A 27,030-nucleotide genomic window follows, 5' to 3' on the forward strand; every position below is an offset into this window, starting at 1 on the left:
TATATATAGATATATAAGTAACTCTTCATCAGGAGTATAATATTTAACAGCGTTTCAAGCAATAATTAACATACACAAGTTTTTCTCATATGTTGCTATCGTTCTGTTCTATTAACCAAGCTGTCTGTTCCCCACATACTAATACCCTTGCTCCTGTCCTTCCACAACTCTTTCTCCCCCCTCATTCCCCCAGTGTAGTTCTGCTATTAGATTTCTTTTCAGTGAGTATTTACACTGCCAGATTTCAGGTCTCGATATCCATTGGTGCCCCATTAAAATATTGTATATCAGGGGTTCTCAAACTGAGGATTGGGACCCCTCGGGGTCACGAGGTTATTACATGGGGGGTTGAGCTGTCAACCTCCACCCCAAATCCCGCTTTGCCTCCAGCAGGTGTTAAATATATAAAAAAGTGTTTTTAATGTATAAGGGGAGTTGCACTCGGAGGGTTCCTATGTGAAAGGGGGCACCATTAAAAAAGTTTGAGAGCCACTGTTGCGTGTTCTTCATGCAGAAGGTGCTATAGTACATCAGATACTTGTCATTTTGGCTAGTCTGGAACTTTTTTCAGCTAGGAGGAATCTTTTATACCACAGTCTCAGAAAAGGAAGTTAGTCTGCAGACCAGGAAGCAGCTCTCCAAGAAGAGGAGAGCTGTGCTTTCTAAATATGGTTGCACTGGCTGCATTTGGTGGGGTCTTACCCTTATTTTTGTTTTTGGCCAGTTTGTTTCAGCAAAAGGAAATTGTGCACTTATCTTCAGTAGCTTCATACTATACTAACTGGTGTAGGAAGCACAACTATATGGTTAATTTAATGGGCATTGCATGCCAAGGAAACTCCTATTGTTAAATAACACTAACATGGCTTTGCAATCTTGCCATTAGTTAATCTGTGCATCTATATCAGGGGTGACCAACCTGTGACTCTGGAGCCACATGCGGCTCTTCAGAAGTTAATATGCGGCTCCTTGTATAGGCACCGACTCCGGGGCTGGAGCTACAGGCGCCAACTTTCCAATGTGCCGGGGGTGCTCACTGCTCAACCCCTGGCTCTGCCACAGGCCCTGCCCCAACTCCACCCCATCCTACCCCTTCCCCTGAGCCTGCAGTGCCCTCACTCCTCGCGCCCCCCCCCCAGGGAGATGCAGGGAGGGAGAGGGAGATGCTGATCAGTGGGGCTGCCGGGCGCTGGCTTGGGGAGCTAATGAGGAGCTGCTGACGTATTACTGTGGCTCTTTGGCAAGGTACATGGGTAAATTCTGGCTCCTTCTCAGGCTCAGGTTGGCCACCCCTGATCTATATAGTATGTGGTGTAGTACCTCATATCTAGAAAATGCAATACTGTGCTTAATCTCTAGATCTCAAAACACTTTATGAACATATGTGAGGAAAATCCTTCTCTTAGGGAAATTGAGACAAAAGAGGTTAAGTGACTTTAAATCTTTGGAAGAACTTTAAAAAACAAAACTCCTTTTCTGTGCTGAGCCTTGGCATGCCAAATCTCTCACCATTGTTATACTGCCTTACTCGTGCTGGCAAGAGTATGGGGTGAATGAGAAGGAATCATCTCTTTGTGAGACTTATGTAGTAATATTGAGAGTGTGTCTTCAAAGGCTTTGTTTTGAGGCCTTGGGTTGGGGGAAGAGTGTAGTTTGGTTCAATTAATCTTTAAGCATTTTGTCTTCCCTTTTCTACCAACTCTTTGGGTTTTTATTTTTTTATTGTGGCTACTTCTCTCATATCCATTAGGCTCATCACAATTTTTAATTGTCATTCAGGTTCTGTAGCACACAGGTACATAATAATAGACATTATGTATTACACGTTCCCCCCGCCAAAAAAAAAACAACGGCTACTGATGCTACTTATTTCACATACAAATCTGCTTTAACCCTGTACGGTTCAGATGGAAAACTCCTTTTCTCGGGTTACATCAGTTATATTCCTTCAATTTCTTTCCTTATTCCCCTGCCCCTATCTAAGGTTAGACAAAATAAAGTAATATGTATCTCTGGAATTGTAGCTCTTTTCTGATCTGGTTACCTGCCTTGTGTAGACAAAGAGAATCAATTATTGCTCAACCCCGAATACTGAGGCTCAAATGGGTATTTATAGAACCTCCCACGTTTGATTCACTCATTCGTGTAAAATAACAGTTCTCAGTAATGTTTTGCTTTTGTATTCATGCTAGAAATGTGTTAGTTTCATTTTTTTCAGACTGCATTACGTTATTTTAAACTAAAATATGATTAATAACCAATGCAACATTTTTTTTTACATTATCCCTTAATTTTGTAACTATAACATTCCTACAAAGTAATCAGTAAAGAACAAAAGCATAACTACTTTTTGGGGAGGGAGAGATGGTTAGAACACAACTTTCTTTTCTTTCTCACAAAATAAATTAAACCCATATTCTCAGACTAGTGTTCTTAAAGGAAAATAGTATCTGGCAACAGGGCATTATAATTGTTGCCATTGTTTAATGGAACATTGGTGTTCTGCCTACCATAGCAGCAAATAAGACGACTGCTCTAATTATAAGCACTATGTGGCTTCAAATTTACAATAAATCTATGTACAACTTACATGAAAATTGTAGAAGGCCTGACTTTTTTTTTCCAAAATTACAAGAGCACAAATTGTGTGCCCCATTTGTATGTGAAGTTTTCATGACTGCATTTGGAAATGTGCAACTGTCCATTTGTGAGTTCAGATTGCAGGTTTATGAGTACAGTTGTAATTGTATGCACATTTTTGAAAATCAGGCTCATAATGTCTGTTCTGTAGCCTTTTGTTAAAATTCATGTTCAAAAGAAAAATAAACATGATTTAAAAAGAAATTATCTTACATAATCGCCAACTTGCTTTCTGTGGGATACAAATTACAAATCAGTGTCTTTAAAAAAATGAAAACACTCAAAACAAACTAGTTATTTCCAAGAAAATGTCAAGCAGTTAAAATTGAAACATTGGCGGCTAATATGTCTTGACTTCACTTTTCTTTCTCTCTAGATTTCATTGAGCATCTTTTTATTTTGCTCTTGAAACAGTCTCTTCAACCGAGTTGACTAGTGCTCCTCAAATTTTGGGGCGTTATCCAGTTAATCAAACCAAACAGCAACTTCAAAATCACCATTGACTTTCTGGCATTAAGGGCTAAGTATTTGTATTGGAATCAGGGCCGGCGCAACCCATTAGGCGACCTGAGCGGTCGCCTAGAGCGCTAACATTTGGGGGGCGGCGGCCGGACCTTCTGCCACCTCTGTTGGGGACGGCATTTCGGGGGCAGGACCTTCCGCCACCTCTGTTGGGGGTGGGACCTTCCGCCACCTAGGGCGGCAAAAAAGCTGTCGGCGCTCCTGTTTGGAACAAAGCAAGCTGCTTTACCAGTAATGCACCTCTATACACAAAAAGGAAAGGAAGGTGTTTTCCTTTATTTTGTAATGTCTGTGTGCTAATTTGCAAGTCTGCAAATGTGCTTCTGAAAGATCTATTTCCACACTCTCATGGTCAAGATTCTTGTGTAGCTTACTGACTTGAAATGTGCGTCTGATATGATCTTAACACTCTGGGCCAAAAGGATCTTTGACAGGGCTACATCAGTAAGAAATGGGGGGCCATGTAATTAAACACTAAATTGTAAATATGGAGTGGGAAAGGAACTGGGTCCCTTTCTCCACCAAGAAAAGAAAAGATTCACAACTTCCTGTATATCTGGGTATTTTTCCCATTGGATTCAAGGAGAGAATGAGCCTTAGCTGTCCAAAGTCTGTGTGTAAAAGGTGATGTTTTCTTTTCTTCTTCTTCTTCACAGCTGCGTCGCATGCAGGAAATGATTGCACAGATGCAAGCCCAGATGAGGATGAAGCCTGGGGATGAGTGAGATGCTGAACATGTGGCTGTACAAGGTACATTTTTTTCAGTTTTATGTAGCTATTATCCTCTGTGTTAAAATGCTGTACCATGCTTCATTTATTTGCTAGAAAGTGAAATCTTTGGTAACTTCCTCACAATGGCTTTAGATTTGCCTTTACAAGGAGTCAGTTTTTACAGCTCCTGGCACATCATGGGTTTTCTCAGAAACAAATTAAAATCCGAGGAAGGGCTTCAGTTACCAAACCGAGGAAGAGGTATAACTGGCAGTTTGGGCTGATATAAATGATTTGCATACTGGTTGTCCAGCTGCTATAGTTAGTCTAGATCATTTAACTTACTGTTTTGGGCTATTTGTAAGAAACGAAAAAGGGTCTGTATGCCATTTAATTTTCACTGTAAAGCGTGAGTGGTGTCTGTCAAATTGGTCCACTGGACTGAGTAAGTCATTTAGTGGAATCAAGTCAAATGAATTTTTCTGGGACCCCTCTCCTCTCAGGTGGTGGTTTCTGATTCTGATAGCACGGCCTCTGAAACTCCAGTGCTTCTTTCAACAGTCTGTATATATATTTTGCAGCCTTTGCCTTCAAATCAAAACTGAATCTTTTCAAGGTGTGTCAGTAAATGAAGAAAAGTGTGCATATCCATATGAGATTCACTTCTAGATTTGCTAAATATTATCCAGAAACCACCCATCAATCACAGCAGAGAATATACAAACTATTCAGCAACTCATTTTATCTGAGAGCCTTTGCTGCTTGCTCTAGAAGGCTGGTATGTGAATTAGATTTGCTTCTTGACTGACCTGATCCCTTCACCAGTTACATCTCTTCATTGCAATGCCTGCTGGTGGGCACAATAGCTGGTAGGGAGGCTTTTTCCCAACCTCAGAGGGTCACAGCTTTTTTCCAGCTCTCTGGTCTATTCTGGCTGCATATATCCATCTTCAGCAGGAGCAGCTGATTTGGCTTCAGTTTGCCCTCCACTCAGGTGGCTGTAGTTTCCTATGGCATTTCCCCCTGCTTGTGTGTCTCAAATATTATAATTGTTTGCAGTGTTGTAGCCACATTGGTCCCAGGATATGAGAGAGACAAGATGGGTGAGGTAATATCTTTTATTGGACTGGTCCAATAAAAGATATTACCTCACCTACCTTGTCTCTCAAGTATTGTAGTAGAAGACTTCACTGAGGTAAGTCAAGATTGCAGACACTTATGAGTATATATTACCTTTCAAGAATGTTATTGGCTGATACTTTAACATCACTTTCTGGAGTAAGTCGAGTTAATAACTGTGGTAACTTGCTTATATGGAAAAGTAAGTGTAGCCATCATCCTGTATAAGCAGCCTGCTTAATAAACTGACAGTTTTTGCAAAGCGCTAAAGGAAAAAACAGTGGACAAATCACACTTGTTTACTGGATGCATACTTTCCTGAGGTCAAAGTCTACATATGGTGTATTAGTCCCTGGGGCCAGCATTCGAAACTTGCAAGCGCTCAAGGGGAATCACTTTTTTATTGTAAATCCCCATGTTTTCTTCAGGATGCAGAAAGCATAGTTCTTATATTTTCTTAAATACAAGAATAAAAAATAGAAACATATGAGGAGCCTTGTTCCTGTTGTTTGATACTTCAGTTTAATGCTCCAGTTTTGATTTGCTGGTCTGCTGGAATGTAAAGCCTGAATAAAATGGATTATATTATCCCTTGTGACAGCTGCCAACATTCCAGGCCTAAAATAAGGAGATTTTTATTGCCTTTACTTGAACCTTCACTTTTCCTGTTTACATTTTAAAAAAAAAATAGAACTTTTTAAAATTAAGTCTTCTAAAGAAGTAAACTTGTCCACTGTGCCCCTATTAAACAAGACAAAGTTCTACTGGTATATACACCGTGTTCCCTGATGAAAGCCATATTAAAAAAAAAAAAAAAGATTAAAAATAATAATCAAACCCAGGTCTTTTTCACCCTGTCACAATTCCAAATTCCCAGCAAATGAAGACGCCGTCACAGCTGAGACCAGACTGACCATGTCTTCTAACCTCCATATTAAAATATACCGTCCCAGAATTGAAAGACTAAAGGCTAAGGAAATTTCTTGTGGTTGACCATAATGTGTACACGGTAGCAATGACTCACTATTAGTCTTCTGCATACATAGACAGTAGCTGGTAACTTTGTGGGGGTTTTTAAATGTAGTTTGAATCAAAGGTGCTTTGGAGGTCCTGAGAAATTAATGGTAGCTCTGTTTTGGTATATCCAAACCCTTCAGTTTTTGGGTTGTTTTTTTTAATGAGAGCTTTTTTCATAGGGAATATTTTAAAAGTACCAGTGCACATCTTGCAAAAGAATCCAACCCTCGTTGATAATTGCAGATTACATATTTACACAGTCAGCTATAAAATATCACTATATAAAATCACACTCAAAATCTAGCAAAATTCTTTCCTAGTTGTTGCCTGCAAAGCACACATGAAAGCTGCGTGCACACAAGAATACCCAAACATTTTACTTTGATCCCAGTGCTCAGACACTGGCCTAGCTATGAAATTCAGTAGCTGAGAACTGGCAGAATGCAATACTATGAACATTGGTTTCTAATAATGGGACTAAGTTCTCTCTGGTTCAGAAATCCCATATCCAGGTCTGCCATAAGTAGCTTTTTTAAAATCGGAGCAGGGTTTTTCCCAGGTCAAGTTTGCAACTGTGGACACATGGGCAAACAAAGGTCTGAACATGATGGCATGTGTCTGCGCACAAATTTTTTTTTTGTGTGTGCTTTGCATTACTCACTGAAATACAACCTACCCCAAGTATCTGAATTACTCATAGACCAAAGGTCTAATGCTGTGAATTCTCATATTTCTCGTCCTTTTCATTTTGATGCAGAATAAAAACCTGAGAACTAGACCATTTGTTTTTTTCTATAAATGTCATCCCAGCAATACTTGTAAAATAGATTAGTTATAGGAAAGGATAATTTCTAATGAAATATCTGTATAAACATGCTAGATCTATCCTAAAATTTTTGAAAACCACATGTAGGCCAGAAATACTGGGATTGAACACATTTTGAGAAATGGATTTGACTGAGAAATGCTATGGCTGTGAGGTGTGTATGTTATCCTATAGGTCTCACCATTTCTTAAGTATCTGTCTAAATAGAGGACTTGTCAAAACCAGATCACCAGTTGTACCGTGTCCAGAATAGAATTTTGATGATTCCTCAGTTTTTCCCTTCAAGGTGCTGAGACTACCCTTCCATATGGAACAGATCCTGAGCTAGTGTAAATTGTCATGGTTGTGTTGACAATATGACTAAACCAGACCACTGACATGGGATCCTGTCGTCATTTTGGAGAGCTTAGGCCTCTCCCTCTCCTTAGAGGTTGAACATTCATTTACTCCTCAGGAGTACCAAGCCCCCCAGAACAGCCCAGTGTGCCTTTAAATGGAACAAAGCATATCCAAAATTGACAGAGAATAATTGAAAACAAAGGTGGAGCTACAAACCTGTGTAACTAGAGCTAAGGTTTCTTATCAGTTGAACAGAGCTTCTTGTATTATAGGTGAAGATCTTGCATCCTGAACTTAGTCATGTCTTTCTCTGATTTTGCTGAGCTAATGAATCCCTACAAAGCCAGGCTTTATTGCAGAGGTGGGGAGGGCACTTAACAAACACTAACTGGAAGACTTTTGAAAATATATGGAATGAAGGGGACACGGAATAGGTGGAGATTATAGACAGGAAAGAATGAACTGTGTAGAGTCTTGAAAGAGGATGGGTAGATAAAGCTTGATGTGGAAGAGTGGAAATCTGTGAAGAGTTTGGAAAGGAGATGGTGGTGGAGGAGACATAATCAGCAATGAAAGAGGAAGATGGTCTTGAAAGCAATGATAACCAATACATGCAAATTTCATTATCTGTTCCAGATCTGTGGGAACTGCTTTTTTTCTGCTCCTCTGATGATGATTATAAGGGTCTCAGAGAGAGCATTCCCACCAAATGTGTGTGGGCTGCTTTGTATACATGCTTGCCTGCTGCCTTTTCACTTTCAACTTTGCTGTTACAGCTATAGTAAGTGCCTTCTTGCAAGTTTAGGGGAAGTATGTGTACGTGAGCACCTTCCTACTCACAGAACTGTGCCTAAGTGGTGGTGACAGGCTAATAGATGAGTCAAGTGCAACAGGCCATGAACAAAACAGTTACTGTCATGAGCGTAGTCAAATATACAAAGTGTATAAGCTGGCAAAGTATTTTCTCTTAATTTCTGTTACAGTTGGTGTTTGTATGTGAGGTACGTACAAAATTTTCAAACAAAAATAATTTCCCTTCTAAAATACAGGAAAATATGGTGCGCTTCAAGTACAAAAGCTGTCTTCATTCTTGTGTTTTGAGGATTTAAGCAAGAGATTTGGAGTGAAGGGATAATTAACCAAAAACTAACCAGACTTAGCTCTCTTTGGCAGGTCAGCAGGCACAATGTATGCATTTGCAAAGTTTCTTCTAACTTGTTAGATTAGAAGGTATACTGTCAGAGTTAGTGCCAGTCTCTAAATCTGCCTGTCTCAGATGAATAACTTGTACAAGATGATGAGATTTTTTAGCTGAAAATGATTGCGGTAGGTGGTGGAATTTTTTCCCCCTTAAAGCAGAGAACTTAGCTCTCTGTCTGTTTTCCCCCTTCTCATTCCTGCAGATCTGGATTGCCGTTATCTTTTACTACATTGTCCTGGATAGCTTCAGGGTAGTGTTGGAACAAAGGCAATGTAAAATAAATAGACAGATGGAAATCTATTTAGTAAGACCGACATCTTGTTCCTATAACATCTGTAGAGAACGTTGAAAAGTTTTTAGCATAGCTGGCCATTTCCATGAATGCATAGTGAGTTGTTAACAAAGTTGGATGTTTTGTGTTTACACTGTTCATGTTTCTGACAAGCATAGTGCAGAAAAAAGGAAGTAAGTAGCTAGTTCCTAATGGATAAACATGATAATTTTTTAAAAAAAATGCTCTGTACTGTCATAGCAACCAGCCTTATAAAATAGTATTGTCAGATGCCAAATTGGTGTGATGAGAAATGTCATCTGAGGAAGAATGTTGCGTGCTGTAGTTTTTGGCAGCTGAAATGTGAAGCTTAGGAAATGTAAAGCTTAGGCAAATTTTTAGTTTTTGGAACAACTACCTGGCACAGCTTGTGGATGTTTTTCTAGCTAGAATAGATGGGCTGCGCCATTCTCCCATTTCTTTGGCTTTTCTAGATTCTGAGTGTCACATCAGTCTGTCAGCACCACAGCTTCTGTTCAGTGTGTTGCAATTTCTCTTGCAGAGGGTAGGCTGTAGCTTAAAACTTTTGTTCTCCCCTAACCAGTAAGAGAAAAGCTGTCACTCTGAAACACTGAACTCTATGCTGGTGGTTCACATTTTCCTTAGAAGCATTATAGATTGTGGATGGACCTTGTAGCTTACTTGCCTAGAAAGGTCTTGTCAGTGATCTTAAAAACTTCAGCCAGGGATATGGAGGCTGGGGTGCTTTCACTAGTTTATAATGCACAGTAACTTACGGTTTTCAAATGAGACAGTGTGATCAAGTGATTGGAACAGGGTTGGGGTAGGGAACTTCTGTCATTGCCTCACTCTGATATTGAACAAATCGTTTACACTCTGTACCTTATTTTACCTACTATGCTTACCTGGCCAAGGCTGTTAAGGCTAATGTTTGTTTGTAAAATGGTAAACTTCTTGTATGAAAAGGCACTCTATAAATTGAAAGTGCAATAATTCTTGAAATAGTTCTCTGTTCAGCCAAAATATGGATAATGCACCATAGCCCGTTATCAATCCAGAATGCCCTGGATTGCTAGATTGTCGCTTGAATGTTGTTAGGAATATAGTCCAAGAACCACTTATCCTTTTTATTCTAATCCTAGTTCTTCCACAGTCTCCCTTATGGTATGTCTACACAGCAAAGAAAAACTCGCAGCTGGCTTGTGCCAGTCTGCTTGGGCTATGGTGATGTTTTATTGCTGTGTAGACTTCTGGGACCTCCAGAGTCCTAGAGTCTGGTTCAGCCTGAGCCCAGAAGTCTACACAGCAGTGAAACAGCCTCACAAGCCAATCCCTGCAAGCCCAAATTGGCTGGCACGGGCCAGCCATGGGTCTTTCTTTGCTATGTAGACATACCCTTAGTGGTCTTGGGTGAATCACTTAGCTTCTGTCAATTTTCCCGTGGGAGTAACGCAACATCCTGTTAAGGTAGTGGTTTCCAAAGCACTGTATATAAAAATTATTCTTCACTAAGTGCTAAGAAAGTCATTTTTGACACGTGTCTTTCCGCTGGGTCTGTAAAACTTTATTTGGCTTTTAATCCACTGTTTCTGTACGCTGAGTTCCCAGGAATTCAGTGCTACTTCAGGACCTACTTCTGTTTGGAATTCTGCAACAGCAAAGGGCATTCTACAATCCCCTGTGCTACATTGTGTACCAGGAGTTCTACGACTCTAGGATCCCTCGCTCTTCAAAATCCCCTTCCTGTCAAATCTTATCTTTCAGTGCTGTTATGGCTAAACAATAGAGGTAGAAATGGAAAAACACAGTACATTGCAGCCCTAAATGTTATCTGTCTAATGAAGTATTTCATTTTTATTTTTTAAAAAGTAGACGATTCAATTAACCATTTGGTCTGTAGGCTCACTGAAGAGGTTTCATACTGGTGATTGGCACAAAACAAAATGCCTAAGACACAACTCTGCAAGACAGGAGGTTTTGAAGTGCTGGACTTATTTCTTTGAGTGAAAATAAGCTCAGCATGACTAGTGAAATGTCTGGAATGATAATGAAAAACGATGGGATAAGTTCCCAACCGTGCAGATGCATTCCGGTATAATCATTTCATATGACGCACCCTGTATCTCAGCATCAGCTGTCCTGTCAGTTAACACATACATTAAAGTTGGCTTCGTTCACTAAGTGATCCCACAGCAGAAAGACTATCCATTGCATCAGATAATTTTTGTGTATTACAAAGGTTGATTATTTTATCTTAAACACTGGGTTGTGTTTTTGTATTAGTTCCTTTTGGGAAATCTTGACAGTTTTTGTCCGTGTGCGCACATGCAATATTATAAATTTGAATTAAAAAAAATAGGGCTGTCAAGTGATTAGCAGTGCAATTAATCATGATTAATTTTTTTAAAACAATAATAGAATATCATTTATTTATATATTTTTGGATGTTTTTTACATTTTCAAATATATTGATTTTCAATTATAACACAGAATACAAAATATCCAGTGCTTACTTTATATTTTTTTCGGATTACAGATATTTGCACTGAAAAAAACAAAAGAAATAGTATTTTTCAATTCACCTAATAAAAGTACCATAGTGCTTTATCATGGAAAGTAGAATTATGTACAAAAAAACCCTGCATTCAACAATAAAGTTACGTGTAACTTTAGAGCTATGAATCCGCACTCAGTCCTACTTCTTATTCAGCCAATCGCGCAGACAAACAAGTTTGTTTGCATTTTCAGGAGAAAATGCTGCCCACTTCTTGTTTACAATATCATCTGGAAGTGAGAACAGGTGTTCGCATGGCACTGCTGTAGCTGGTGTTGCAAGATATTTACATGCAGATGCGCTAAAGATACATATTTCCCTTCATGCTTCAACCACCATTCCAAAGGACAGCTGATGACAGGTTCTGCTCGATAACAGTCCAAAGCAGTGCAGACCGACGCGTGTTTGTTTTCATCATCAGAGTCGGGTGCCACCAGCAGAAGGTTGATTTTCTCTTTTGGTGGTTTGGGTTCTGTAATTTCCGCATTGCAGTGTTGCTCGTTTAAGACTTCTGAAGGCATGCTCCACACCTTGTCCCTCTCAGATTTTGGAAGGCACTTCAGATTCTTAAGCCTTGGGTTGAGTGCTGTATTTACCTTTCGAAATCTCACATTGGTATCTTCTTTGCCTTTTGTCAAATCTGCAGTGAAAGTGTTCTTAAAATGAACAACATGTGCTGGGTCATCATCCGAGACTACTATAACATGAAAAATGAGGCAGAATGCAGGTAAAATAGAGCCGGAGACACGCATTTCTCCCCCAAGCAGTCCAGTCACAAATTTAATTAACACATTTTTTTTTTTTTAACAAGCTTCATCATCCTGGAAGCATGTCTTCTGGAATGGTGGCCGAAGCATGAAGGGACATACAAATGTTTAGCATATCTGGCATGTAAATACCTTGCAATGCCAGCTACAGAAGTCCCATACGAATGCCTGTTTCCACTTTCTGGTGACGTAAATAAGAAGTGGGCAGCATTATCTCCCATAAATGTAAGCAAACTTGTTTGTCTTGGCGATTGGCTGAACGAGAAGTAGAACTGAATGAACTTGTAGGCTCTAAAGTTTTGCATTGTTTTGTTTCTGAGTGCAGTCATGTAACAAAAAAAAAAATCTAAATTTGTTAAGTTGCACTTCCACGATAGAGATTGCACTACAGTACTTGTATGAGGTGAATTGAAAAATACTGTTTCTTTGATCATTTTTACAGTGTAAATATTTGTAATAAAAAATATGTGAACAGTGTACACTTTGTATTCTGTGTTGTAATTGAAATCAATATATTTGAAAATGTAGAAAAACATCCAAAAATATTTAATGAATTGACTAACAGTGCGATTTAAAACTGCGATTAATTGTGATTTTTTTGAATTAATCGTGTGAGTTAACTACGATTAACTGACAGCCCTGAGGAAAAAAAGCCCTTATGACAATTATTAAGCTCTATTTAAATTACACGTTTTGAAATTTTAAGAGTTCCTAATGGCTGTCTGCAAAACTCTCATTTAACAGGAGTGATTTAGGAGCATCGGGAAATATATTATTTCTTTGTATTTTTGTAACTTCCGGTGCCCTCCATTGTGATCAGAATTCCATTGTGCAGTCACTGTATGTACACCTAGAAATAAACCTCTAAAGGGAGTAGTCACGTTCTTTCCTAATCCAAGCTAGAGGAATGGTGCCTCCTTTTGACGCTACTTACTGCCTCTGTGAAATAAGAGGCTCAACTATCCTTTGATGAAACATTGTAAGCATCTTCCAGTATTACTTTTTCATCCAGTAGACGGCGCTGCTATTAGCACAGCTGGTTAAATACATGGGGTGTGGTAGGATAGAGAGAAGACAATTACTACTTGAATTCCATGAGTGTCAAGCAAGCCTGTGGAGTAATTTTGGAAAGCCTGTCAAGTTTTTAAAATGACAGCTAGGAGTTGGAGCAAAACTGTGGGTTGTTAAACGCTTTTAAACAGGATTTTTTTGTTAAATAAGCTTTTTTGGAGGGACATAGATTGTAGTTCCAGAGCTCATTGCTCTCCATAAGTGACTTCAATGGGTAAACCAGCTATAAGCAAATGAACTGAAAAAAATAAAAGACGTTCAAAGGTATCTGAACCAGTTTTGTAACTTGACATACACCCGGCAAATGAAATTTAATAAGGAGAAGGAAAAAAATGCTGCTGTTCAACAGAAGGGACGATGAAATGAAACTAATTTGAAACAGAGAAGTCAACTAAGGATGTCTGAAAGAACAGGAACATCTCTGAAAATATCTGGAGGAAGGGAAGAGAGGAGGAGAGGAGCAGGAATGAGTGAAAACTGGCTAGTGAAATGCCAAGTATGGAAGTAATTACTTTTTCAAAATTGCAACAAAGTTTTCCTTATACAGCGCATCCTAATACAGAGTCACTATATGATTAAATCCTAAATCACACCCTTTCAGAAAAAGATGGCTCTATCTGTACTACTGCTAATGGCTGAGTGATATGAATGCTGTATTTATGCCATAAAATGTATGGCATTTGAAGAAAAGCCATTTTGGGTGTTGAGAGGGAAAGGGCTTTGCTTATAGAAGCTCACTTCTCACGTTGGGAGTGAAAAGGAAAAAAATCAACAGAAAACTGAACTGTATGTGGGGAAGAATGCCTTCCTAGCTGTTGCACACTGTGGTTGTCCCTGAAGGGAATTGTGGGGAGAAATTCTTGATGAATTACATCATGGTAGCTCCTTACTTTGCCCTCAGTGAAATATTTCAGGTTGGTTTGTAGGCTCAAACTTTAAAAAGTTTCCCTTTCTTTGGGCTGACATCATGTATAAGCTGTTGTGGCAATACATTTGGAAAATATCCTAAAGGCTTATTGCCTCATGCTGTAATCTTATCGTATAGCATAACATTCTGACTATAGCAGCACTTGAATGGGTGATTTCTGAGGGCATTCTGCACCAAAAAATAAAAAATCTGGAGCCAAAATACACTATTATAAAATTTGCAGAATTTTATTTGTCAGATAAATGTGGAGGCTCCAGCATGGCATTGGAGCACGGGCCACTGGCTGCACAGAGGTGGGAGATCACTGTGCAGCTTCTTCTCTATTCCTCCCCCCCCCGTACACGAACTCAGCGGTGAGGCTGCATCCAGCCCTGATACAGCGCAAGGACCAGGGCCCTGCCCCTCTGTGTGAGCAAGCAGGCTCAGCCCAGCAGGATCCAAGTGTGGAGAAGTTTTAGTGTGGGAGGGATCCAGGTGTGGGTTGAGAGGATTCTGTGTGGGGCAGTCTGGGTGCAGGCGGCTCAGTGGGGGATCTGGGTGTGAGGGGGATCTGGATGCACCGTGACTTGTGGGGGTTCAGGGTCCAATGGTAATGAGACTTTTCAGGGGGTCCAGGTGAAGGTGGTTGGGGCTCAGCACGGGGAGTCTGAGTATAGGGGGGGATAGAGCTGGCAGGGGGGTCTGGGTGTGGGGGGCTCAGTGGGAGATCTAGATGCTGGGGGAGTGGGGCTCAGTTGGGTAAGGATCCAGGTACAGCTGGTTTTGGCTCAGTGGGGTGGGTGACTCGTCATGGCGGTCCAGGTGAAGGGGGAGTGGGGCTCATCAGAGGGTTCTGAGTGCAGGGGTGTGGGTCTCAGTGGGAGGGTCTGGGTCTGAGGGGGACTGGATCTATGGGGGTTGGGCGGATGGGAGAGCAGCACCCTATACAGGGATCCCTCCCTCTGCCACTGAGGGAAGCAGGGTGCCAGAGTGAGGGGGTGTTTGCAGAGCTTGCTGCAGCTGAGAGAGAAATCTGGGGCTGGGTCTGATCTGGCCTCAGATGTCATGCATAGGAATAGGAAGTCCCGTTCTCCCCAGCCTAGCTGGGACTAGCAGCTGAGCCTAGCGCAGGGAAGGAGTCACCAGCCGGGTCGTCACCAGGCCGCCCCCTGCCCCACAGTGATTTACCTCTCTTCTGGCTGCCCTGGGGTCCCAGAACATACTGCTGGGGAGGGTCGCATGACCGCTCTTGTGACTTTCCTTTGCTTCCCCATCAGAAAGTCATTTTTCTGCGGGGAAGCAAAGAAATCTGCAGGGGACATAAATTCTGCATGTTCACAGTGGTGCAGAATTCTCCCAGGAGTAAATGGATTAATGACCAAAAAAGATAAGTAGTTCTTTGCTGAATTCCCAAATGCCTGCTTCCCAAAGTGGCTTCTACATGTGAGACACATTTAGTCAGTGTCCCCTTGTGTTGCTGGGTGTGTGCTGTATTTCAGATGAGGCTTAAAACCTGGTAATTACAAGTCCCATGGAACTTTTGTGAAAAGTTTAGGGGTGTTAACTTGTGCATGGTGGCTAAATTCCAGTCATGAAATGGTAAGTTAATCAGAATATAAGTGTTTGTGTGGGCACACACTAGAGGTTACCAAGCAATCTGCTAGCTAAAATTTGCTAGGAAGTAGGGAGGCTTTGTTTTAATTGTACAACGCTAGAAAAATATAATGTAACTATATTTAAATGATATGAACTTGTGTTGCAGATACAGGTATGAAAGTTATCTGTGGACTGTTGGGTCAAATTCAGGGAAATATGGTTGACACTATTACTTTTGATAAGTATTGCAAAACTAGGAATATAAATTTATAAAAGGAACGGAGAAGATACAGTGGATCCCAAGAACAAAATGTAGTTTCTCCATGGGAGAAGATAGGAAACACTAGTGAAGTGAATCCATATAAAAAGAGCATGGTGAATTCTGACTTTCTCTAAGTGAGGCTTGTACTTGTAAAATGAACAATGAAGATCAGGTTGCTATAAATATTATCAATTTTAGTGCACATAATTGTGCAAAACAAACATCTGTTTTTTTTATTTGAAACTCCAGCTTTTTTCATGAATCTGCAACCCCAAATACTGTTGGCTTTTGGGATTGTTGGTGGACACATTTCTCTTACACCTGCCAGACAACCATGCAGCTTCAGAAGTTTGCAATTTATTTCCTAGTTGGAACAAATGTAGCGTAATAGCCTGTGTTTACAGTCAGCTGCCCATGGACTCAGACTTATTTAAAGTTTCAGTGATGGCTTGCTTATTCTGTTTGGTTGTTTTTTATTACATGAAATGAGTTTAATGTATTAGATGATTGGCATGCTGCACAAAATCTGCATTGTGAGAATCACAAAGACATAGGACCTTGGCTGCCTTCTAGTTTTTGTTAAAGCTTTTTTTCCACAGTGTAATTGAATAAATAAAGTTATACCTTACTTGGTGTGTTTTTACTTGAGATGATAACTTCAGTGTTTCCTAGAATATTCCTTACTGTAGGCTCAGGTAAGTGAGAAGTTAAAACAAACATATCTTGCTATGGACCAGCGGCCTACTGAGTTTGAGTGCTTCAAGTTTTGAGTGTCCAGCTTGAGATATGTTTTAAAGGAACCTGATTTTCAGAAAGTACTGAACATCCATCCTCTGAAAATCAGGCCCTTTCAATGTATTACATGCTGGGTCATCCAAAACTGGAGGCATCTAAAATCACTGGTTATTTTTGAAATTGTAGGCCAGGATCTCTTGATTTAACTGTGAGTAGAATTTTCAGAACCATCTAGCCATTTTCTTGCTAAGCTTAGGCAGTATTATAAGAGAGAGCTTTGATAACACAAAGCTCATTTCCATTTAGCCTTAATTAGATGGTGTCATGGTATAATTCCCCACTCTGAACCTCAGCGTCCAAAAGATGGGGTACCAGCATGAATTCCTCTAAGCTCAATTACCAGCTTAGAACCTGTAGCGCTGCCACCAACCAGGAATTCCAGTGCCTGGTACACTCTGATCCCCCCAAAACCTTGCCCGGGACCCCCAAGACCCAGACCCTCTGGATCTTAACACAAGGAAAGTAAACCCTTTCCCTCACCGTTGCCTCTCCCAGGCTTCCCCTCCCTGGGTTACCCTGGAAGATCACTGATTCAAACTCCTTGAATCTTAAAACAGAGAGGAAAATCCACCTTCCCCCCTCCTTCTCTCTTCCCCTCCCAGATTCTCCCTGAGAGAGACAGTAATCCTAACACAGAGAGAAATTAGCCTCTCTCTCCTCCTTCCCTCCTTTCTCCCCACCAATTCCCTGGTGAATCCAGACCCAGTCCCCTGGGGTCTCACCAGAATAAAAAAAGTCAGGTTCTTAAACAAGAAACTTTTAATTAAAGAGAGAAAACCAGTAAAAATTATCTTTGTAAATTTAAAATGGAATATGTACAGGATCTTTCAGCTACAGACACTGGGAATACCCTCCCAGCCTAAGTATACAAGTCCAAATTAAAATCTTTTCAGCAAAATACCAATTTGAACTCCTTTCAGCCAAATACACATTTGAACTCCTTCCAACCAAATACACATTTGCAAATAAAGAAAACAACCATAAGCCTAACTTGCTTTATCTACCTAGTACTCACTATTCTAAATTTATAAGAGCCTGTATCTGAGAGATTGGAGAGAAACCTGGTTGCACGTCTGGTTCCTCTGATCCCCCAGAGTGAACAACCACCAAAAAACTAACAGCACACACAAAACTTCCCTCCCTCAAGATTTGAAAGTATCCTGTCCCCTGATTGGTCCTCTGGTCAGGTGACAGCCAGGTTCACTGTTCTTGTTAACCCTTTCCAGGCAAAAGAGATATGAAGCGCTTTTGTTCTATTAACTCTTACTTATCTGTTTATGACAGATTGAATCATTGCATTTATTTTCCTTGATAGAAATAAAGTTGTACATTGCTGCTTAACAGACTGATTGGCCTTCAGGATGAGACAAGCTTCTTACATTCAACACTAATCAGCTGAGCCACACCATGGCCCTTGCCTTCTCTCAGACTGAAGAGAATATGGGCATGTGAGAAAATACACGTAACAACTAAAAGGTGTTCTTTCTCCGCTCTTATTAGAGATTTGAATCCATTAAACATTGGGGGCCAAACTCATCCCAGGAGTAAGTGGACATGACTGACTTACCCACTGACTTCAGTGAGTTACTGTTGTTCACTCCAGCGCTGACTTAGGTCCACGTTGCATGGAAACATAAGGGTTTTGGTCCCAGGGACTATGTAAATCAATGATTTAGATAATGGCATAGAGAGCACAGTTATAACATTTGCCGATAATACCAAACTGGGAGGGGTTGCAAGTGCTTTGGAGGATAGGATTACAATTCAAAATGATCTGGACAAACTGGAGAAATGGTCTGAAGTAAATAGGATGAAATTCAATAAGGACAAATGTGAAGTACTCCATTTAGGAAGGAACAATCAGTTGCACGCATACAAAACGGGAAATGACTGCCTAGGAAGGAGGATTGCGGAAAGGGATCTGGGAGTCATAGTGGATCACAAGATAAATATGGGTCAACAGTGTGACACTATTGCAAAAAAAAAAGTGAACATCATTCTGGGATGTATTAACAGGAGTGTTGTAAGCAAGACATGAGAAGTAATTCTTCCACTCTACTCTGTGCTGATTAGGCCTCAACTGGAGTATTGCGTCCGAGTTCTGGGTGTCAGATTTCAGGAAGGATGTGGACAAATTGGAGAAAGTCCAGAGAAGAGCAACAAAAATGATGAAAGGTCTAGAAAACATGACCCAAGGCAGATTGAAAGAATTGGATTTGTTTAGTCTGGAAAGGAAAAGACTGAGGGGGTCATAAGTTTTCAAGTATGTAAAAGGTTGTTACAAGCAGGAGGGAGAAAATTGTTTTTCTGAACCTCTGAAGATAGGACAAGCTTAAATTGCAGCAAGGGCGGTTTAGGTTATTAGGAAAAACTTCCTGTCAGGGTGACTAAGCATTGGAATAAATTGCCTATGGAGGTTGTGGAATCTCCATCACTGGAGATTTTTAAGAGCAGGTTGGACAAACACCTCTCAGAAATGGTCTAGTTGATACTTTGTCCTGGCATGAGTGCAGGGGACTGGACTAGATAAGCTCTCAAGGTCCCTTCCAGTCCTATGATTCTGTGATTATATGTTATACTCTTTGCTGTGATGATTCAAGAGAGAAACAGCTTTGCTATTGATGAGTTATTCTTTTATTGTTTTCCATAATAAACTGTTTTCTTTTTCATTCATAGTGATACACGGTTCTCTTAAAAATGGATCAGTGCTTTATTCTGTTTGATGATGCTATTGAACACCAGTAACAACGCTCAAATATGATGCTGGATGCGGCAAGACCTTGGGGAAAAAAGCAAGACCTTGGGGGGGGAAAGTCTTGAAGATCGTGTTGTGAAACGATATTTTTTTTAATATCAAACCTTAATCATGTTATCTGTAACTTTTTTGATCCTCTTGGTAATTATGTCCTCATGCTTATTATGTGGGTTTATTATCCTTTCTGTATCTTTTTATACAAAAACTAGTACACCACACTGTTTGTTCTAGTCATTGTGAGTGGGTTTAACATGCTGTATCACATTTCAGCTAGGTTATTCTTGACAATTTTGTGATAAATACTAAAAAACATCTTGTGAACAGTTTACAGTGTATGTGTGTTGGCACAGCATCCTACCTTTCATTTGCTTTGTCTTAGTGGAAGCATTATATAACTTGTTAGTAGTTTATTCATAACTTTTCTCATATATAATATTAAAAAAAGACTATCTCTGTAGCTTGTGCATTTGTTTACTCTGGTAGCATCATCGCTGGTGGTTTGTATTTGCATAATGAAAAACAAAGGGTACAAAATGCTAATACTACACCAGAGGTGATAGAGAAGCTGAGTTTCCTAAACAGTTGTGCCTTAAATCATGTATTCACCCTGCATGCCAGTTATCTTTCATGGATGCCTATGAAGACTTGTCTTCAGTTCTCAAATACTGCTTGCAAACATTTCTATCAAAGGCATTTTTATCCTTCAGCCAACTGAATGATGGCATGTACTGAACTTTTTATATATCATGACACTAACTTCCCATGGAGTTTTATAATAAATTGAATGAACATGGAAAAAAAGTTGCATGTGTTATCCTTTAATTTTAAATCACCTGTACAATTTAATAACCAAATAAATGTACAGTACTCTTTTTTTTTTTTTTTTTTTTTTTTTAGGGACTCAAGTATTTATCATGGAGATGGAGCCTTTTTCTTAGGGCTTGTCTAAACACAAAAGTTACACAAATTTAGCTGACATTAATTTTAGAACCTGATTTCAATGGGAGTTCAGCCCAACTGACTTAGGTGCTTTTGAAAATCCCGCTTATCTGCGTCTTTACAGGCCTAAATACCTTTGAAAATCTGCCCCCAGACCTTGTTACAAACAAGTGAGTGTTATTTTGTTTGTGTTTATTGAATGTATGGTCTTCACTTGCACTTCTTGTTATCCCGTGTGCACACACAGGAGCATGTTTAGTAAATGTGGCATGTAGACCATTTAATACAGGAAAGTGTTCTGTGCTTAACTGGGACATCTCTTGGGAAATGGATTTACTCTAATGCTAGTGAATGGCAATGACTACTGCTTTATCAGGACAGTGTTGGCAAACAATTTGCTTCATGGGGGTGTGTATTTTGGCTGTATTAAGCAATGTTAAACCAGGAAATTGTAAGCTCCAGTGTTAACAGAGAAGCTGCCAAAGTGAAGTTAAAAGGAGAAATGCCTTGAATGACTGTTGTTCCCGTATTTATTTATAATTCTATTATTTCATCAAATCTTCTCAGAGGTGTTAAACTCTCTAATTGGAATTCTAGACCTGTCTACTGAGATCCTGAGTGAGGGGGAGTTTACTGTAAGCTTGTCTCTGACAAGTTGAGGGGATGAACATTCAACTAGGTGAACCTATGGATTCTTCGTATTGTCATATTCCTAAAGTGCTACTGCAACACTGTATGTTCTACAACTATCCTAAGTTGGCTACACCACCTGTTTGTGCTCATGGAAATCAGGAGACTACTAAGGCCTTCACTTCTAATCTAAGGATAGCTGCATGCCATGGGAGCTAATATGAAAGGTGTCTCTGTCGGAGCAAATGGAGGTCAGACCTCCATAAGCATCTAGTGATATTTGGGTGCCCAAATATATTTTTTAAAGGCCTCATTTTCCAGAAAGCAGTGAGCACCCTCCTTCTGAAAAATCAGGCCTCTCTTATGTTTTAATTCAGGAAACCAAAAATTGAGGCATCCAAAATAATCAGTCACAACTTTGCTTTTTGGGTGGGAACTCCAATTGAACAAATGTCATAAGCAAATAATTAGTGGCTGATGCTTCTGACAGTATCATTTTTGGAGTCTCATCAGGGATACTCCAGTTTAAGAAATGGGAATACACTTGAATAAGGGTCCAGTGATGCTCCATCCCATGCCTGATGACCTTTAGTTGAATGCCTTCAGTGTTCAAATTCATAATATATTGAAGTATTGTTTCATTTTAGTATGATTTCTCTCTTCCCTGGCAACATCTAAAGTGATTCTTCAACTACATTTACAAGTTTGCCTTTATTCAAACCCTCACAGTTTATCAAGAGGAACATTTATTCATTAAACCAATTTTTGTTGTTGCAAGATGCCTGTCATAGTAGTTTTCCTGAGCTGCATATTTTGATCCTGTTTTTCCACTATGCTGTCACTCCTGGCAGGGCAGCATTGGTGTCAAGCACTGAATGACAAGTCCATTTTCCTTTGTGCACTCCACACAGGTGTTATCAAAGAAGACATGAAGCTTTCTAGTATTGTGGGATAAAAAGCCTGCATATGACTGTCTTAATGGCTGTCTTTAGCAGGATCTGGGAGAGTGTGATTGCAATCTGTTCAATCTGCATTGCATTTAAAATTCTGTGGCAGGCTAACAATTTATGAAGCTGATGATTGAATTGTTGAAGCCTTTTGCTGTGCGGTGAAGACTAATGGCCTGTGGTTGTCTAGCATCCCTAAAGGAGCAAAAATGGAAACAATTACTGTACTTTGAAGATTTTTCTGATGGTTGAATCAATGAATGAAAATGAATTTGGGATGATTTCATAGGGGTTTTTAAAACACGTGCCTAAGATGGCCAACCTTCACCTTTACAAGTCTTTCTGTGTCTTGATTTGGGGTGCGGAAAGATGACAGAATAGCTGAAGTAATGGCCACAAGAAGTGGAAAAGCCGCTGCTGTTGTATGTGCCAGGTTTGGTCCAACATATGGAACATCTATGTAATTATTATTGCAAGTACATCTATCACTATGCAAAACTCTTGTTATTGTGCCCAAGAATCATGTATTATAGTACACAAAGGGGAAGGCCACATACCTAAAGGTAGGCTTCAACAATGGGAAAACTGATGGAGCTGTACATAAACGTATCCTGCTTCTATACACAGCCTGTGTATCAATAGCTGGTATGAACTTGCTCAGTACTCTTTTGTGAGAGAGTTAGTAATCTTAAAGTACCCCATAGGTAATAGCCCTTGGCTGCTATTAGGTTTTTGGGGACTGATTTTTTTCTTCCCGGGTACTGTGGCTTGGATGAGAACTGCTTCCTTAGAAATCAGATCTCTGGAGACTCCCATATTGTCCCTTACCATTAATATGCTGTATATTAGCTCTCTAGTATTGTCCCTAAATTACAGTCTAGTTCTGCTTGCAGGAGCGGCGCCGAATCCGCGGGACTGAGGACCTCCTGCAGGCAAGCCGCCGAAGGCAGCCTGCCTGCTGTGCTTGGGGCAGCAAAATACCTAGAGCCACCTCTCTCTGCTTGCCTGTAGAGGGTTTTGAATTCATCTAGACTCATGATGTGACAGTCCTGGCTCCCTTTAAAACACTGCATTTCAATTGGCATAATCCCACTTCTTAAAGTGGAGTAATGGAAACATGTCAGATTGCTACTCTGTACAGTATTTTTGTGTGTGGTGGGGGGAAGCTTGACTTGTATCTTGAGGTAATATGTTAAATCGCAGAGCATGTATTTTCTAATTGATCCAATTAAAAAGACAGTCATCTCAGTTGGGGTTCCCCTAATTTCTGTGGTTCTGCTCATGATTAACTGTTTCTTGCAGTGGGTTATTGACAACTGTACTGCATGTCATAGGCTCTGCTCCTGCAAATACTTAGAGCAGTACATAACTTTATGCAGATGTGTCCCAGTGACTTCAATGGGAGTAGTCATGTACCTGAAGTTAAGCATGGGTGTAAGTGTTTGCAGAATCAATGATACTGAATGAAGTTTTCATGTTGGTACTAACACTTCCTTTACCAGTCATTAACATTACACTTCAAAGGCTGCATTAACACAATGGTAAGGTTGCACAGTTAAAATCCATGTCAGGAAATGCAAAAGTTAAGGTTCCAGCAACAAGATAATTCATCTGTGTTTACACATGTGCTTTCTACTCCTCACCTTGCTAAAGGAATGAATTTACAAGACTGTAGTTTCTTTGGTTGAGGAACTGTCTTTACTTATGTCTCTACAGTATGTAGCACAATAGGACTCTGACCTGACTGGGTCTCCGCATAATAAAAGATTTACAAAATGAATGGGTCAATTAAAAACTTTAAATGTGGAAAAAAATCCTCATGAAGGCAATGCTTTCATAGATCGATAAGTTCTAAGGCCAGATGCACCCATTGTGATCGTCTAGTTCAGTGGTTCTCAACCTATTTACCATTGTGGGCTGCATACACAGCTCTCTGTGTTATCTGGGCCACATTCATATAATATATATACTACCTGTATAGCCCTGAAGTTGTCACATGGGCCGCAGCTGTGTGCTGATTGGGCTGCAGGTTGGGAACCAATGATCAAGTCTGATGACCTATGTAATACGAGCCATAGAATTAACCCAAAATGATTCTTAGAGCATGTCTTTCAGAGAAACATCCAATCTAGATTTAAAAATTTGGCAGTGATAGAGAATCCACCCTGACCCTTGGTAAGTTGTTTCAATAGTTAATTATTCTTATGGTTAAAAAGTTATGCTTTATTTACGCTCTGAATTTGTCTAGCTTTCACTTCCAGCAATTGGATCCTGTTAGCCCTTTCTCTAAGGTTGCACAGCTGTAGAATCTGTAGGAAAAGATAAGCTATGTTAAAGGTAAGTCATAAAGCAATCAGAAAGCCCCTGTGTGGTAAAAGAATAGTCTTTCTATTCTAAATTGGTTCTTATACTGTGACCATCAGCACAGTTTGCCTTAAAGAGGTTACCTTCTTGTAAATGAATGGGGCTACTTTCCTTCCTTACCCAGTGTTTTTTTTTCCATGTGCATCCCTTGCACAGTAAAACACTGTTAAATTGTAACATCTGCAAGGGTAGTAGAGTTCTCAAATGACCTAACTGTATTAACGGTTGGCAATTAGAAGAAACCCAGTAAAGGTTCTTAGTGAGGATGACTTACTGTGGAGACTTGAACGATCCAAATGCAGTCTTTGAATGCTTTTTAAATGAGCCTGGCTCACAAAAGTTGGAAATAGCAGGCTCCCTTTTATCTTTATTTATCAACGATTCCAATGTCCCTTAACTGTTAATTTCAGCCAACAATGCTTGAGGCTCCCTGCAGTGGAACTATTATCAATCTTTTTATTTTAATGTAATGAGTAACTCACACAGTGCACTCCAACTAAAATAACCTTCCCTGTGCCAAGAAGCAAATGTCATGTATCCAGGACAAGGTGTGTGTGAGTGGGGGGGCTGGTTGCATGAAAGCGGAGTGTAACTAATCCCCCTTTGTGGTGTGACATTTAACAGGTCTAGCAGAAGTAGGGTGACCAGAGAGCAAGTGTGAAAAATCAGGATACCGTTTTGGGGGTGGGTGGGGGAGAGAGGATATGGTTTCATATACAATAATATTGGGATGGTTCTAATAATAGTAGATACCTGCTCCAAGTTAAAAAAAAATTCCTTTGCAAATGAGATTTAAATCACCCCCCACCCTACGAAGGGAGAGATGCAAAGAGCATCCATTGTGCAACCTGCAGACACCCACCCCTAGACGCTGCTGCTTGTGAACTGGGGGCGGGTCGGTGGATGCCTCTCCCCTGGAGGGAGGGGGCAGATGGTGGGATGCTGGCGGCGGAAGGGCCGGGCGCGGGGCGCTGATTGGCTGAGCGCTGTGGGCTGGGCAGGGCTGCACGAGCGCTCCCCGGGGCCGGCCCAGCTCAGTAATGCAGCAGCGGGAGCAGCCCCGGCTGACACGCGCACGCGGAGAGCGCTCTCGGCTGCGGGGCGCCCGGCGAGCCTCTGTCTCTGCAGAGCCGGCGCGTTAGGGAGCGGCCGCCCGGAGCGCAGGATGAGCACCGGCCTGAGGTACAAGAGCAAGCTGGTCAACCCAGGTGAGCCGGGCCCCGGGGGCCGGGGAGGGGGGCGCCGGAGCTGGGCTCAGCCTCCCTCGCTCACACCGTCTCTTCTCGCTTTCTCCCCTGCCGCCGCTGCTGCTGGGTTCCCGCTGGGGTGCGAACACGGATCGCCCTGCAGAAGAAAAACAGGTAGGTGGGGCTTGGTCCTCCCCTCCGCCCCGGGGCTGGCAGGAGCGACCCCGGCCGCATTGCTCCCCCTCCGTGGTGTGCATGGGGGGCGAGCTGCTGTGGGGTCCCCCCCGGCCCGATCCTCTGGCCGCCCGTGCAGCGAGCCGGGGGAGGGGGCGCTACCTGTGCAGCCAGGGCTCGCTCGGTGTGTTTCTCCTCTGGATGCATCCCGTGCAATAGACCGTTAGCTCCGTGGGCCGGTACCCCTGGGCGTGGGGAGCGGGATCGGAAGCAGACAGTGCGGTATTCGGAGCACGTCCCCCTGTCAAACCCTTTCCCCCCCACCCCCCGCTTGTTATTCCGGTTGATCCTCGCCTCAAGCCGCAGATATGGGCACGCTAGGGACATCGGCTTTCGCTCTGCCGAGACGTGCGGGGATCGGGAGGGTGATGTAATCAGATGACATCAGCAGGTTTTTTGCTCTCGATTTGGTCTTTGGGAGGATTTAGGGTGGTTTTGCAGGAAGAGGCATTTCCTCTCCACTAAGCTTGAATTCTTGGGTAGGGAGCGAGCTGCAGGGTCCTCCTGTGTGTGCTTAAACACACACCGTCATGGACAACCTCTGATGGGAGATACAGGCAGGGCCTGCCTGCCTGCAGCTGGGCGGAGTGGATGGAGCTGTGCTGTATTTCATGAGGACAGGGATAGGCAGTAGGAGGAGACAGTTAACACATGGGGATGCTACTACAGTCTCTGTCAACAGTATTCCCTATTCCCACCCCTTCATCCTCCTGCCAATTGCATTTTGGACATTCCCTCTTGATTAGTCTCCCCTGTCCCAACAGGATTCACTAGTCAGACCCGTACACCCTATAGCTTTCCACCTACTGCGAGATCCTGTAACACTGAACAGCCTTGTGCTCCATAATAGTGCAACTTGTTCCACGACAAGCCAGGGGTTAGCTAGTCATTGCAAAAAACAATTAATTTTTATGCAGCACAGTCAAGCACTGTTAAAAAGTTCTTGTGCATTTCTTGTAGCTGATGATAGTTTGGAATGGTGGGAGGGAAATAAAATAAATCCGGTGATGGAAGCTGGGGCAATGGGTCTTTTCCAAACCTGAAGTGTATCACCAACATTTTCCCCTTCAGAGTTATTTTGAGGCTTCTTCTCCCAACCCCCCTACCTCCCTCCAATCTGGACATGTACAAGTTCTGCAATTGTAGTAATTCCAGATCAAGCTGTAAATTGGAAAGAGAATTGTGACTCTTAGCTTGGAGAAATCACTTATAAAAATGTGTGTAGACTTTTTTTAAAAGGGGAACATTTCTGTGTAAGCATCTTGTCTGCTCACTCCTGGTGAAAGAAGGAAGGCAGGGATGATGATTATTAATTTGTATGATTGTAGCATGTGGATGCCCCTGTCATGCTGCCT

General features: G+C 41.3%; 1 protein-coding gene across 3 annotated transcripts in view; it reads left to right on the top strand.

The window, feature by feature from the left end:
* LOC127034861 (septin-2) overlaps window positions 1-20,175 on the top strand; it is a 63,826-nt gene extending 43,651 nt beyond the window's left edge. For 2 of the 3 annotated variants that reach the window (XM_050924178.1, XM_050924179.1), the window contains exons 12-13: window positions 3,819-3,912; window positions 19,296-20,175. In XM_050924178.1, coding sequence (XP_050780135.1) covers window positions 3,819-3,887 — 69 coding nt within the window. In that variant the 3' untranslated portion in view covers window positions 3,888-3,912; window positions 19,296-20,175. The other variant, XM_050924180.1, reaches the window with a different exon arrangement.
* Window positions 20,176-27,030: the final 6,855 nt, after the last annotated feature.

The sequence above is a fragment of the Gopherus flavomarginatus genome, chromosome 15, assembly GCF_025201925.1.
Source record: "Gopherus flavomarginatus isolate rGopFla2 chromosome 15, rGopFla2.mat.asm, whole genome shotgun sequence".
In the NCBI taxonomy this organism is placed as follows: domain Eukaryota; kingdom Metazoa; phylum Chordata; order Testudines; family Testudinidae; genus Gopherus; species Gopherus flavomarginatus.